The 15,332-nt window shown below is 39.8% G+C and overlaps 1 protein-coding gene across 25 annotated transcripts in view; it reads right to left on the reverse strand.

Moving 5' to 3' along the window:
- Positions 1-15,332, reverse strand: part of DTNA (dystrobrevin alpha) — a 192,650-nt gene that overhangs the window by 147,679 nt on the left and 29,639 nt on the right. For 2 of the 25 annotated variants that reach the window (XM_053396233.1, XM_053396239.1), the window contains exon 1: positions 4,468-4,664. The exons of 21 other annotated variants lie outside the window; for them this stretch is intronic. In XM_053396233.1, coding sequence (XP_053252208.1) covers positions 4,468-4,484 — 17 coding nt within the window. In that variant the 5' untranslated portion in view covers positions 4,485-4,664. Of the gene's footprint in view, positions 1-4,166; positions 4,190-4,467; positions 4,665-4,846; positions 4,972-15,332 lie in introns of those variants that run through there. 2 more of the 25 variants (XM_053396236.1, XM_053396243.1) reach the window with 2 other exon arrangements.

Consider the following 15,332-nt stretch of genomic DNA (forward strand, 5'->3'; position numbering starts at 1 on the left):
CCATAGCACTAAAAGAGCAATGGGTGGCACAGATTAATATTCATGTTGCTCTATTGGAAAGAGCTTACATTTAAGCGTGAACAGTTCATTCACAATTTGATTAGTTTTTGCCAAACAATTCAGTATTATGGATGTACAATGGCCTTGCCACTGGAAGATTTCTAGTGAAAGATTAGTTATTCTGGTAATAAACTTAGATGCTGCTTGCCATTCTCTAAACGGGTTTTATAAAAAATTATTGTTATTATCTTAGTCTTATAGATAAGTAAAAACAGGCACACTTCCTCTATTGACTTTACTAAGGTTACAGAAGCATACAGTGGCAGAACAAGCCTATTCATGTGTACTCAAAAGCAAGTCCCCCTACCTTCAGGTAAGTGGATATATGATAGCATACTAAATGACCTGGCCAAGCTAAAGTGCATGCTATCAGTATTTTTTTAAAAAGGTTGAAAGTCTTGACTTTACTGGACTTCTCTGTTAACGTGTTCTTTTTTGACAAATGCATCTCTAAATACTTTTATACTTTCCACAACAGCCACTTGCAACACTTTGTATCATTGAATAAAATCCCAGTGTGAAATGATTTTGTTATGAGATTGAGTGTATCTAAGGAAATGGACAAAAATATACAAATATACAAAAGTATATGCTGTATTCTTCCTTAAGGGGCCACAAAACTGTTTGTTACTTTTTATCCTAAGAATCTCAGTTACTTTTCTAAAAGCCCTGGTATCTTTAAAGCAAACATTTTGTCCACAAATGTAAGATTTCTAAAGGCTTCATTGGCACTTTGAACCTAAAAAAAGCTGTCAGACAACAATTCCCTACCCATCGCAGTTGTTAAAGTACTTTTAGATATCTGACTCATTATTTTTAACCACTCTACAGAAAGTCACTGCCCTTTATGAGCATAAGGAACCACAGATAGGAAACTTTGCAGTGATGGAGTACTATGGGAAGAATTCAAGATTGTGCTACGTCAATCATTCTGTCAGGGCAAGCATTTCAGCTTGCCAGATGGAACAACCACCCCTCTTCTCCCCCCACAGTTCTGAGAGTTCTCCCCACCACCTGCTGAGACAATTTAATGGGGTGGGTCATGGGGGGAGGAGAGGGGGGAAGCCCACTTCACAAGCGGAAGTCTTTGCACGAGCTTTTGCCATGGGACTCATAAATTGAATCCAATGTTGTTACAAATGAAAGTGAATAGGGCAGTGATAAGGCTCCAGCTTGCCCAGACACAATGTAGAAGCTTGTGTGTGAGAGAGGACTGGTTTTGATCAGCCATTCTTATTATGATTTCATGTTTGTGCCTGAGCTAAATCAGATTGCCATTAATCTCTGTGTAGTCCTCCATGAGTACGTTCATGCTAGCCATTTACCACAGGACTTAACACAATTCTAGCTTGAGAAGTGTCCTTCCTTCATGTTAATTGCCACCAAGCAACAAGCAAAAATTCCTGGCCCCCCTGATATCAGTGTTAAGTTGGCAGTGTGATCACTGCCCCTGAGAAGGCTATTGCATTTCCATTTCCTGGATAAAAGTCAATGTAAGAACATCCCTGGAATCTGTTCTGTGCCACGCCTATGAGGTTTTAGACTTGAAGGCAACCAAGAATTTCTTTCTGGAATGACTTTCCACTGGTATGGGAACATTAAAAAAAACTTTTTACCACCATGAGGATTATCCAAAAGAAACATAGGGCATGTATCTAAGAATAATAAAACATATAATGGTATAATCCAGTCACAAAACCTGGCTGCACACTAGAGTTTCACTAGTTTCAATCAGAGCTGAACATGTGCTTAGCTTTGTTCCACTGAAATCAGCATGCAAGGCTATGCATCTTTACTTAGAAGCAAGCCCATTTGTGTTCAGTGGGGCTTATTCCCAGGTCAGTGTGCAATGGACTGAGGAAGTAAAGGGGTTCATTTTTACAAGTTAAATGTGAAAACTTACATTTGGCTTAGAGGAACTAGAAAAGCACAGTTTTCTAGCTTCTAAAAGCTATGTAAGAGTTTTCATATTTAACTTTTCAACCATGATTTATTTATACCCTTTATACCTTTATAAATAAATAAAAAAGAAACGTCTAGAACCGAGTCTGGGAAACTTCCCAGCACTCAGAATTTACCACTGCAGCTGAGGCTATGCATTTCAAGCTGCTTTCTGTACACACCAGAAGGGGAGGCACTGCCTCCACCCAATGTGTAATTACCTGATTTGTTTCCTCACACCCAACTCCAATTCACTGAGGCTGTAATCTGTGCATGTGCTGTCACCTGTGCATGCATAACGGCTGTCTGAAATGTAGCTTGCAGCTGAACCGTGGCTTCCATTCTCTCCCCCCCCCATCAGAAGGAAGCTGGGTTGAGGGAAAGCACATCAAACCGGAGTACAGTGGTACCTCGGGTTACATACACTTCAGGTTACTCCGCTAACCCAGAAATAGTAACTTGGGTTAAGAACTTTGCTTCAGGATGAGAACAGAAATCGTGCTCCGGCAGCAGTGGGAGGCCCTGTTAGCTAAAGTGGTGCTTCAGGTTAAGAACAGTTTTAGGTTAAGAACGGACCTCCGGAATGAATTAAGTACTTAACCCGAGGTACCACTGTATTTCTCAAAAAGCCACAGGGTACAGATGGATTGTGACCAACATTATGTGTGCACTGCTTCCAATACTAGGGGCAGGAGTGCGCTGGGGTGAGAGCAAATGGTAATGTGTACAGAGTCCGACCCTCCTGCAACATATAGATGCTAGAACTGCCCAGTCCTAAGAAAACTGGACCTTCCCCACTCATAAAATGGCCTAGCGATCTACCTGGTTCAAGTTGTTTGTAGCCTGCTTTGTGGCTTCTGAAGCTAGGGTACAATGAAATACACACAGGGACACTAACACATAAACAGATACTGTCACTGGAATTTCCAGTATCGAAATACACTGCTGGCACTACATGAAACATGAGAGATTAGCAGTAACACAGGACTTAAGAGTTAAGAACTCACTCAACTAGTTATAATCCCCAAATTCTTCTCCAACATTTTTAGCATAAGAACAAGTTATTAAAAAATACATTAATACAAAATGCATGGTACATAATTTCTGCTTCTTTTCAATTGCATTCACTAGGAAATGGCATACAGACTTTGTGCTTCAACTTTATTTTGTTGTTTATAAAGGCACCCCCCCCCCCGCCCAAACCCGGTGCAAAGAATACTGTTGAGCACTGTGACAAATGGAATTAGTTAACAAGGAAAAAGGGCAAACTGTCAGGTGCAGCAGCTTTTCCATCAAAAGAAGGAAACGGAATGCAGCCAGTTTTGCTCTCTATGTTTTCAAGGCAAAGATTCCCTTGTGGCATTAAAAACAACTCTTCAAAATATAAACTAGAATATCAGGAATAATAAAATTGGTCTCTCACTATAGTCAGCTACCACAAAAAGTTTATTTACAGAAAGAATTTCAGAAAGTCAACAGCACAAGCGGAAAGCAGGAAATATATTTTACACCATAGTAAAAATTGCAAGCTGTAAATTACTAAGCAGAAGATCTGACATTTTACAAATTGTAATAAAGCAACCCACAGCCTGTATTAAATTCTCACAATAAAATTCTTTTTTTGGCAGAGAAGCAGGTATGCCCCAATCCCTTCATACTTACATTAAAAGGAATCTCTTAAATATTCTCATAAAACCCCTTTCCCCAGAGCAGAAGATATAATTCTGCCATTAGTTTCATGCAAGAGTCCCATTGCTTTAAATGCATAACAAAACTGAGAATAGGATTACAGTTCAAATGAGGATCAGAAAATGATGCAAAATCTAAGCAAACAGATTTGATAATAAAGCACTTATTAATCAAGAGGTCATTTTGTACCTTCTTATATCTTAACAATCCTGTCTTGGATCACTGTTACTATGCAGTGGGACATAAACTTATAAAGCACAGAACAAAGCAGCCTGAAAACCAAGCAAGTTTCAAAGAACTAAAAATCTGTTTTCTGTTCATAATTACACATTGCAGAGTGACATAGAAAAAGAGCCAAGACCAGAATGGAAGCACTAGGCTGCAACTATGATGGCCTGCTACTAACAATAAAACATTTTTTTAAAACCCCACTTGACTTTAGGTTTGTTGCTACAGAATTTCTTTCCACTACTCACTTGAATTTCGCAAGTGAAACAGATCCAGCATATTGGGTAGGGGAAAAAATAAATCTAGCAGGAATGAAACACCACTTTTAAACCGTTGTTTCAGGATCTTGAAATAAGAAGAGATCTGAAACATGCCGCAGCAAGTAAAGTTGTATAATGCCAGCTCACGAGGCATGCATTCCAAGCCACTCATAAAGGGCAAACAAGCAGCGTTACCTATAAGCATGCCTGCGTATAACATTTAGATCAGAGGAAAGTGAGCATGTATAGTTAAAAGCAAGAAGGAGCTCCAATGAAGCTTACTACTTACCCAGCAGTATGAACCATGATCTTCTCACCCACCCTCCCTAACAATTCCAGTACACTAAAAGTCCTTTTATTGTCTGGAGGAAATACAAACAAAGTCCCGGAGGAGGCAAGAAGAAAAGCTCCAGAGCAAGGAATTGTGAGAGACTGAATTTAAACCCCTACCCAAGATGCTGTGTACTCTGTGTCTATCTTTAACTTGTAAATGATTTGGTTTCACATTCCACTGAAGTCCTGCTGGCAGATGCTTTTGCAAAGCTTACCAATCACAAGCACTCAGATATACTCCCTTTCTCTCCTCTCCCCCACTTCTTGTCACTCCACCCCCCTCATTTCTCTCCTTTGGAGAGCCCCACACAGCTGCTGCTTTTTTTTTTTTTTACCTGTCTCTGCAAGATGAAAGGAGAAGCTTTCATTGATCCTTACTCTGTGGGCAGAGATGGAAATCAAAGTTCTCTTGCTATCATGTCTCCCCATTCAGACACCCGCACAGTTTTGCAGCCAGGAATAAACTAGCTTCCAAACTTGGCTGCCCAGGAAAGGAATGTTCTGCAAGTGACATTCCTCAGAGCCTGCAGCAAGAGGGATAGGAGTTATTCTGCCTCTGAACAACATGCATAATTTTGTAGGTTTACATCACTGAATATTAAAAGAATAACATCCATCGTATTCCACAACTACACTGGCAAGATCATGTTTACATCCTGATCCCAAAATCTTTATTTCCATGTTCAATATTTTTCAATGAAACAAATTTCTGATGAGGCGTGCTTGGGATCACAGTCTTAAGAATGTTAAAAGCTGCTTTGTGAAATTAAACTAAGATCTATCTAATTCAGTATTCTACTTCCAGAAGTGGCCAACCAGATGTCACTGTGAGAGGCTCGGAAGCAGGGCTTCCCTGTAATTTTCTAACCAACATAGGTAATCAGAATTATATTGCTAACATTTTAGCAGTGCTGCCAGCCAGTTATAGAAAATTGAGCTGATTAATTGGCAACCATTTAAATTAAGTAAATGGTCACCTGCAAATTTATACAGATTTCCAAGCTGAATAAAAAAGTTTTGCTGTTTTATTTGCTTTTTTTAAAAAAATGTGTGTACACGTGACAGCAGACATTAAATCTGAGAAGAGACATTAAATTTGTCTATGTGAAAAAGCAGGGAATGGCTCTTCTAAAACAGTACCTGCGGTTTTCATAGGCACTTGTCCACATCTGGTCCACAGCATCCTGCTCTCACAGCAGGCAAGAAGATGCCTATGGGAAGCCCACAAGCAGCAACTCTCTCCCCACTTGTACTTCCCAAGCAACATGTATTCAGAGGCAAAGTACTTCTGATGGCAATTCACCATGTGACATGGAGATCTAGTGCTCAAGAAACAGAAGCTCAAAGTTTCCTTGGACACACAGAAGTAGTTGTGCATTTTTTTGTATCCCAGCGGATGCCTCAACTTATGCAGGCTCTTCTTAATGTACAAGGAAGCACTTGACACACATTGAATATAAGAGGCATCTAGCAGAAGCACATTCGACAAAGGAAGAACCTCAAAGATTTTGAAAAAGAGCGCAACAGCACTCTCCTCACCAGTGATTCACAGCAATTGATATTTAGAGACAGGCCGCCTCTGAAAGTGGAGGGAGAATATAGCTGTTGTGGCTTGTAGCGACTGTTAGTCTTTATCCTTTGTGATAAACCTTTGTGATAAACCATAGATCCGTATACTGGCATTATGAATTGGCAGTTTTATTTTCAATTGCTGTCTTAATGATCCCTAACATGGAATTTGCCTTTTCCAAAGCAGCTGCATATTGAGTCAACATTTTCATTGCGCTATCTACTAACAACCTCAATCTCACTTTTCTGGTCAGTCACCACTAGTTCAGACCCCTTTGGTGCATATGTGAATTATACAAAGAATATATAGGATTCTTTGTCCCCATGGGCATCACTTTACATTTGCTTGTCCTACTGAATCACAGTTACCATTTTAATGCCCATTCACATAGCTTGGAGAGACCCTATTGAATCCCATTTTGTTTTACCACCCTGAACAATTAGGTGATTAATTTGGGCTCCATTTTAATCAATCAGAAAGGTTTTTAATTAACTTATCTAACTAATTAAATGGAACGCATGTTGCAGTGCTGATTTTTATTTAATAATTAAAATACCCATTTGTAGATGTATCCATCATGATTTTGTCTGTTTCTTCTTGAAGCCATCTAAGCCATTTACCAAAAGAACACAGAATTCACCTTTGGGTAACTCACACGGCTGAAAGAGCTTAAGTTTTACAGTTATCTTGTTTTCTCCTAGAATTTAAAAATATATTAATGAGATTTAGAAAACAGACTGGAGCAGAAACAATGGGGAAGGATGCCAAGGTTTTCCAGGAAAGAAGTAGCTGAAATCTGATATGCCTGCCAGATCTAATATTAGTTAATGGCCAAGTCCATCTTAAACCTAGAACCACTGATTAAATAACAATGCAGAATGGGATCACAGACAAGCATTATCCAGGGAGGTTTCATAATGCTGTCAGATCAATATAGGAAGGAAGGGGCAAAATAGGAGACCGGATCTAATTATCAGGGCTGTTGATCTTCTTCCATATCTAGTTCTGGCAGGGAATCCAATCTTGAAATGAGCAGGTGTGTGTGAACGGGGCTGTCTAAACTGCCACCCACTGGTCACTGCCAAAATCACCCCACCAGTGTAGAACTTTCCCAGAAGACTTAAGTTTTGCACAAAACCATAACTTGGCTTAATGTTATGTGCAACACACACACACACACACTTATTATCAGGCTGCTCATTTTTCCCTCTTAACTGTTAGAGTCTATCAGTAGTTAAAAAAAAAGGCAATTGAATGACAAGGATAAAAATGTTAAATGTGTGCTTGAAGAAATACATGACTAAAGTGGAGGAGCCTACGATCATTATCCGGAATCTAAAATTACCTACCTGCGCCCAGGCCCTTCATTCAAAGCCTACCCACTTGAGATCACTGCAGGTCAGCCGATGGGGTCATTTAATCCTTAAAGTCAGCTGATCACTTGATCATTCCTGTCTGTGTCACAGAGGCTTAGGCTGCAATCTATACATGCTTTGTAGTAGAGCTTACTGAACACCGTGGAACCTACTTCTGAAGCAAACATGTGTAGGAGCAGAGTATGTTTGGTTGTGTACATATTAAATGTCTTAAAATGCAGCTTGGTTGTTCTTTTTCTCCATTTGCTTCAAAGCTGTTTTGGGGGGGAGGGGGAAATGCATCAAAATGCAGTATTTCATAAGAAGTGACAAGATACATATGGATTGTGGCCAACGTGTGTACACCAGTGGTTCAAATTTGCTTGACACAGAGTGGGAGGGAATGTGCACACAGCCAAGAAGTATGTTGCCATACTAACAATTGTTCTAAGGCCAACTCAACCCTCTAATTTCCCCTTTCTAAATATCCATCTTGCAGTTTTAATTTTGCAAAGATCAAATGCACATTCAAATATGGATTTTCTTACTGCACACATTTCAGTAAGTGGGTGAGGAACAAGCACCAAGACGGAAAGTAAAGCATATGAATTATTGAGCCATTTCAAATGAAGCCTGGAAAAATATCAATTTACAGTCACGCCAATTTATACAGGATAGCATGGCAAAACATTTGTATTATACAGAGGTTCAAGTCTTGCCAGAGCTACAAAATAAAGCCTTTGTCGACAGTTGTTGTTAACAACGTTTGAAACTAAAGCAATACTACGTACACGGGTCAGCTACGCAAGTACACAGGAACAAATTGTGTTCTGAACCAGCTTGGCTGCAGACAAGGCTAATGGCATTTCTTACTGCTCAGCTGTACAGAAAAGGCTTTGAAACATTTTGAACACCAGCACTAAGGGATTAAGTGCCTGGCCACTGAAAACGCCAACATACACATAGTACTTCATACTAACAAGGAAAACAGCTCAATATTTGCAACTGAATCTATAATGGAGAGGGACCATACTTTATAAGTAACTAATAAATGTCACCAATTTGTTGCTAATTCTACTTCTTCACAGAGTCCTTGTTATTCAACAGAGATTCTGGCTCTTCTGGCAAAAGCCATTTCTCTTAACAAGGCCTGAAGAGAAGCTACCTAACGATTTCAAGATTTGTATATTGGCGGGGAAGGAAACACTTCTCTTCTGAACTAATAACTATTCTCTCTCATGTCGGTTCTCATTTCTGCAAATGTGTAAAACTTGCACTTCTCCATAAATGATTGTGTGAGATACAGCTTGATGCAAAACAACAACAACAAAGTATATCCACAACTATTTCCCCTTGAAGTCTCATACATACTAAACTTGTAATTTAGAGACTGCCACAATTTATTTGTGTTCCATTCGCTGGATGGGCTTGCTGTGATATGCAATTATTAAAGGCCACAGATAGATGGAGTAGATGATAACAATACCGTCCCTTTCTCTCTGTCCCTCTATTTTTCTTTGTTTTCTACCTTCATAGACTTCATACTTTCACAGGGGACCTGTCTTTGCTTATTATGCAGCATCTAGCTTGAATTTAGGAATAATAATAATTTCCAGAAGAGATTTAACCAACATTACCTTCAGTGATTACTGCATTCAAACAGAACTTGAAAATGTAATTTTCAATGAATTAAAAAATGAAAATCTCCAACCACCATAAATAAGGAATAAGCACTTTGCAGGGCTACATTAATTTGTTTATTTATTCCTGGTTGTGTAGCTTGTTTTTCAGCCTACTGTTATGGAAGCTTGCAAAACAAAATCACGCCATAAATTATAGCATAATACAGTCATTAAAACCAATAACCTTAAAACCACACACACAAAAATGAGTAAAGCTCAGTGAACAGTCTGAAGGCACATGACAGAGTTCAACTGTGGGTCTTGCACGCTACAATAGATGGAAGACCACTTGGAAATCATATGTCAGCCACTCTGAGCTCCTCAGAGAAAAAGCAGGTTATAGTGTAATTAAAAAGAAAAAAGAAATCACAACATTCTACTTTTAAGTCAGCTAAACAGTCCCAAGGAACTGGCAAACCAGACAGAGGTTTTGCTAATTTTCTCAAGGTCTCATAGAATAATAGATCTCTGTAGGGAAGGAACATGCACCCATGAATTAACAAGGATGAAACAGTATGGGAACACACAACATTCCAACTAATGGCTGATTTTCACAATAGCTGAGTTGAACAAATAAAAAGCACACATTCTTTCACACACTTGCAGATGTGTAAAGGCAGCTTGTACCTGTATTCATCTTAACATGTGAACGAGCTTACAGGCACAAAGCTTTGTGGAGATAGAACACTGTGATACACGGGGACTCAATTCAGACAGACAAGAATGTCTGAATGAATGGCAATTTACACATGGCTGGAAAAAAAGAACTGCATCACCCAGAAAGAGAACAGACAAAACAGCAACTGCATAAAAATTGCATATGCTAATTTATGCAGACAGATGTAAATTTTGGACAAAATAGTCCATTGTAATTCAAAATAAAATACAGCTCATCATAGTTGGGAAGACTGACCAGGTGACCTGCTTAGGTGCTAACTGTTGATGAGCAACTTCACGGCCCGATCTCCCTTCTTTATTTCTAAGCTAAACCTGGATTGGGCAATCCTTCAAGCAGTGGATTTTCCTCCTTAAAATAGGGCACATGGCCATTCTACATGAACTGTGGTGGGTCCCCTCCTCTGTCCTTTCTAATATCTTGCATGCTCTCTCTTGATGCAGGGCTGTTTATTAGGTTAAACACAATTTATATGCATTGCCTTCGATTTACCCCCTTGAATGGCATGATCCTTTAACTGAATTCTGAATTGGGGTCCCATACTACATCTGATTCTTGAAATTAGTGGTGTCTAGGCATGTATTTTAAGTCAGGGTTGAAGAAATGAGCAATTGGGGAGGGGAGAAATAGATTTCTCCCTCCTCCCGTTTGTTTTATATGCTCCACCAGACCTAAGTATGAGGAAACTAGTCTTAGCTGCTATTTAGTCTAGAACTACTAAGTCATAAGAACTAAAGAACCAAGTGAAAGAGGAAAACATCTAAGCATGCTGCATTAGCATTTTTATATCTAATGATGTGCCTGTCTTTTGCTTCATGTTGGTGCTGAATGTGGAAGTTAACCACATGGCAGTTGCATGCAGGCAATGCAAGAGAAAATCTTTCCCCTTTGTATAGAAATCTTTGCTCTCTCTTTCTACAACAGGCAGCTTATTAAAGATAATGATCTCATTTTAAGAGAAAGGGGGATGTTATGATTAGCTGCTTTAAGCTGCCTGGGTTTTTTCCCTCCTTTCCCCCCAAATGCCCATGAAGCCATCCAAGCACAGTTGCTTACAGCAAGAGACTGACAAGTTATATAATGTAGTCAGTAAATACTTCACATTCCGTGGTTCACTGCAGACTTCAGAAGGAACAAAACCCATGATTCACAGTAATGCCGCTCTGGTTTAAAAAGAGAATTTAAAATCCTGCTGAAAGCAAAAAGGGAAACAATGGCTTATAAAAGATGACATTGTATGTGGTAATCTTTAACGTGCTGTTGATAAACATACCACAGAACTACTGAAGGGTTAAAAAAATAAACTCCATTAACTACCCCCAGCTAATAGCATGCAAAGCTTTTTCTCTTTACAGACTTTATATGTAAAAGGGAGACAGCAGTACAATCTTGGGTTTGTTTCTTATTTGATAAAACCGGCTTTGTAATAACTTTGGTTTATATATATATATGTCTAACATACCATAATCTCAGAGTATGCTTACATTATGACCAACAGATACATTATATATAAAAAGACATGAGTTTGTCATGGCACTTGATATTTGTGTACCAAGCAATAATCCTACAGTGTGGTGTTTTCATGTTTCAAGAAAACTTCAGCATTCTGGACAAATTTAACTCAAGCTGCTTCCTGATGCAGTTTTGGTGCATTTGTTCTATAAAGATATTTTCAGATGTTCTATTGACCCATTCTGTGTGGTCCTGTGTCTCTTTGCAGCATGGAAATAGACAAATATGAGCCTGGGGTATGTGATTAGCCAAAAATGCCTCAGGAAAAGGGACAGCAGTGGCAGAAGCAGAAGGGCTACAGCTCAGTGGCAGAACACACAACTTCCATGTAGAAAAGTCCCATTTTCAGTCACTAGCATCTTGAGGACTGGAAAAGACACCTCCTGAAACCCTGAAGAGCCACTTCCAGCCATGACAGACCAGCTGTTGTTGAACTACAACTTTCATTATCGCTGGCTGCTTGCCATGCTGGCTGAGGCTGATGGGACTTGTAGTTCAGCAATATCTGGAGGGTCACATGTTAATAATCCCCCTTGTTGTGTAGATGGTACTGAGCTAAATGGACCAATGACCTGATATTGTAGAACAGAGCTTCCTGTGTTCTGATGGGAACAGGTGCAGAGGTGTCTTTGCCTTGTGACATTTTGAAGAAGACCAAAAAAAGCTGAGGCTCACCTGTTACCCTTAACCCTACTGAAAGTTGTACGTCTGCCCAGAACATTAAATGCTTCTGAAAGCACCACATTAAAATCCTATGCATGTTTACTAAGAAACAGGTCCCACTGTGTTCAGTGGCGCTTGCTCCAAGGAAAATGAAAATAGGATTACAGCCACAAGCCTCTTTCATTGTTCAACAATTTCAATTAAATGCATACAGAGTTATTCTAGCTATATGCATATATTTGGTTGGGGTTTCTCCCACCCCTCAAGAGGCTTAACTATGAATGCAATTAAACAGTTATTTGTAAAAGCCACACCTATATACCTCATTAACCTCAAGGACAGATCTAGATTTAGAGATTTCTGGCACTCTGCTGTCATGAAAATAGCCCAAACCACCACAGAAATGACTTAGGGAATTTTCTCGTGTGTCCTAAATCAGTCCCAAAATGAAAGGTATAATTGCTTTTTTTTGCGGGGGGGGGGGCTTTTTTTTTTAAAGTCCTAAGTGGCTGATCCAAGACACTGAGACACTGTAATGTAAACTATTATTTATGGCTGCTGCTTTTACTAAAGCCTTGCCCCATTGCCCCAGGGTTTTGTGACTGAACACCACATACCTTGGAGTGATGAAATTAAAAGGCAGCTGGGACGGATTTATTCAAGGTGTGGTTTCCCACAGATAGAAATGGCCATCTCTGTAAGCCTCCAAATTGCTCACACTTCCAGTCAGGTTATTTAAAAACAACAACATAAAAGAGGCGGCATTCCCCCTCCCCCATGAGCTTTGGATTTTGAAGCAGGTTCCACAACCAAAGCTGTTAAAACATCTACAACTGCTGTTATAGAGAAATTGCTTCCCCAGACCCAAAGAAATGGATCTGATCAATCCATATGTGATGGCTTTGTTTCCCTATGGAACATTCAAATAGAATAAAATAATAATTAATGTGGTTCTCAGATGAATATGTGCTGAATTTCTCTCCTGGAGAAGAAATGTACTTCCCCTTCTTCAGTAGTGACTGTGGAAGGGTTCCTTACCTGACCTCCCATTGCTGCCATCCCTGTGGCATACTGGGAGGGCAAGGTGATGGTGAGGCTGGAACATTTGAAATGCACTGACCATGGTGCTACTGCAGCTCTGCTGGTGTCTGTACCACACCAGCCTCACCACCAACTTTGCCCCTCCCAGTATGCCACAGCAATGGTAATGATAGGAGGTTAGCTAAGCGGTCTTGCTCCACCTCACCAACCGCTACTGCCCCTTGTAATGCTCATTATCTAGAAAGAGAGCGTTTTGCTGCTTGAGACAGAGAAGGAAATGTGGTCCATTCCACCCAAATAAAGGGGCACAGCAGCCATTACATCTCCATTTGCTACACTTTTGCGTTACCCAAAGTCAGCTGTCTGAGGAAGTCATCTCACTCTGCCTAATGGTAGGACCAGGCCCAGAAGAGAGTCATGTTTACGCAACACCTTGATAATGCAACAAGAAAAATGAAGGAAAGACTTAGCCGACAACCATCATCCCAACCTCTAATGGCCTTCACATTCAATTTTACATTTTGTCTAACCAGAATTCAAGGTTAAGGTGAGTTCATATATAATCATCAGGATAAATGACCATATATATTTTAGAAAAGCACATGCCTTTTTCAAAGGAAGAGAGATCTTGTTAATTAAGCGTTGAGCTAAAGGTGTGACTTATGGAAGACAAGATGCACTCAACTCTGCTACATACTTTTCTAACAACTGTTGTTGAATTTCTTTATGCATAGGCCCAATATTTATCCTCATCTCATTTATCCTCCTTACCAGAATGTAAATTCTCTGAGATTAGCTCTTCTACACCTTTTCCCCAAAGCATGTCCTTACCTTTGAAAAACAAATACAGTTTGTTCAACAAACTGATTACTCTCCATTTTACAGGGTATCAATTAGGAGTTCTTCATTAGAAAATATCATCAGTATCAGCATATTAAAAATCACTGCAAAACTAATTTTTGCATGGGCAGTGAAAAACAAAAAAACAACAACACACAACAGATAAATGACATCAAGGCTACATTTACTTTTTTACATTTAAGACATTACACAGTACAAGATCAAAGTCAGTTCTATTTGGAGCAAATCAGACAAATCCATCACTGAGACAGAATGTTTGTGTGATTTCATCTGGTGTGACATGCAGACCTACACTACCACCTGTTTCAACTCCAATGCGTAAGATATCCAATGGCAGTGACAAGTAGCAAAAATGTCAGATGTACAGTCCTAGATTTAAAGACATATGCAGCCTGCATCGTTAAGTGAAACCACAAAATGCTAAATCAAATGCTGAATGCCCTTTCAATAAAACAAAGTGCAGTGTTGTCAGTCACAGAGAGAACACTACATTAGCGTTTCCTCTTACTTTAACTTCATATATTGTAGTCTTAAAGAGATTCTAGTGAAATGTATGATACGGATAACATGCAATAAGATGCTGCATTTTTAAAAATCCTCCAGGCACTTTCCTGAAAAATACTTTTATATGTACTGAAGCAACAGTTTGTGCAAAAACTGCGTTCACCAAGCAATTTCTTTTCATTCAGGAATGACACAACAAACACCTAGCTATGGTCTGCTTTTAAAACTCAGAGGAGGTTTTAAAACAGATGAGTGGTACACACACTGGATAAGTAAGAGAAACAGTCAATAAACCTGAGATTCACAGAATTGCAGTAAAGTGTCACTGGAATTGTGGTTTAATGTATCTTCTAACTATGGCAACCCCTGAAGAACATTCTTAAAAACAAACAGCACAACTTGAAGGCTGCATGTGGCCAGCTCACACAACACATTTTTCGCTTCTCCTTACCTCCATCCCACTTCCATTGTCCACTTCCCTGCTATTCCACTCTTTGTCCTATATAGTTCCCCCCTGTTCTGTATACACTGCCTGCCTCTTCTCACATTTATTGTTAGGTTAAAGTTAGAGGTTAAGTGATTAAGTGTGTGTTCCTAAACCCAGTTGCTGTGCAGTGGGGCTGAACAGAGCTGTGCTGCATCCACAGCCCTGCTGAGCATGCCAGTCTGCCCAGAAGTGAGGCAGGGTGATCTTTGGTCCAAATCAGGCCTGATACCATCATGTATGGTAATGCAATTGTCCCAGGATCCAATAAACCTCAGACTGGCTCAGTCATTCCCCCTCCCCGCCCAGGATTATCCAATTTGGGTGGCTTTTCAGTGGCCACTGCCTGCAAGTCTGGCAGCAGGAAGGGAGAGCTGCACCCTGGTTTTGTGGTGAAGTGCCTAATTAGGTTATTGAGCTAAACTCCCATGGAAGAAAAGACTACTGACAGGATTAGCAGTGCTAGACAGGAC

Source organism: Podarcis raffonei, chromosome 7 (genome assembly GCF_027172205.1).
Source record: "Podarcis raffonei isolate rPodRaf1 chromosome 7, rPodRaf1.pri, whole genome shotgun sequence".
In the NCBI taxonomy this organism is placed as follows: domain Eukaryota; kingdom Metazoa; phylum Chordata; class Lepidosauria; order Squamata; family Lacertidae; genus Podarcis; species Podarcis raffonei.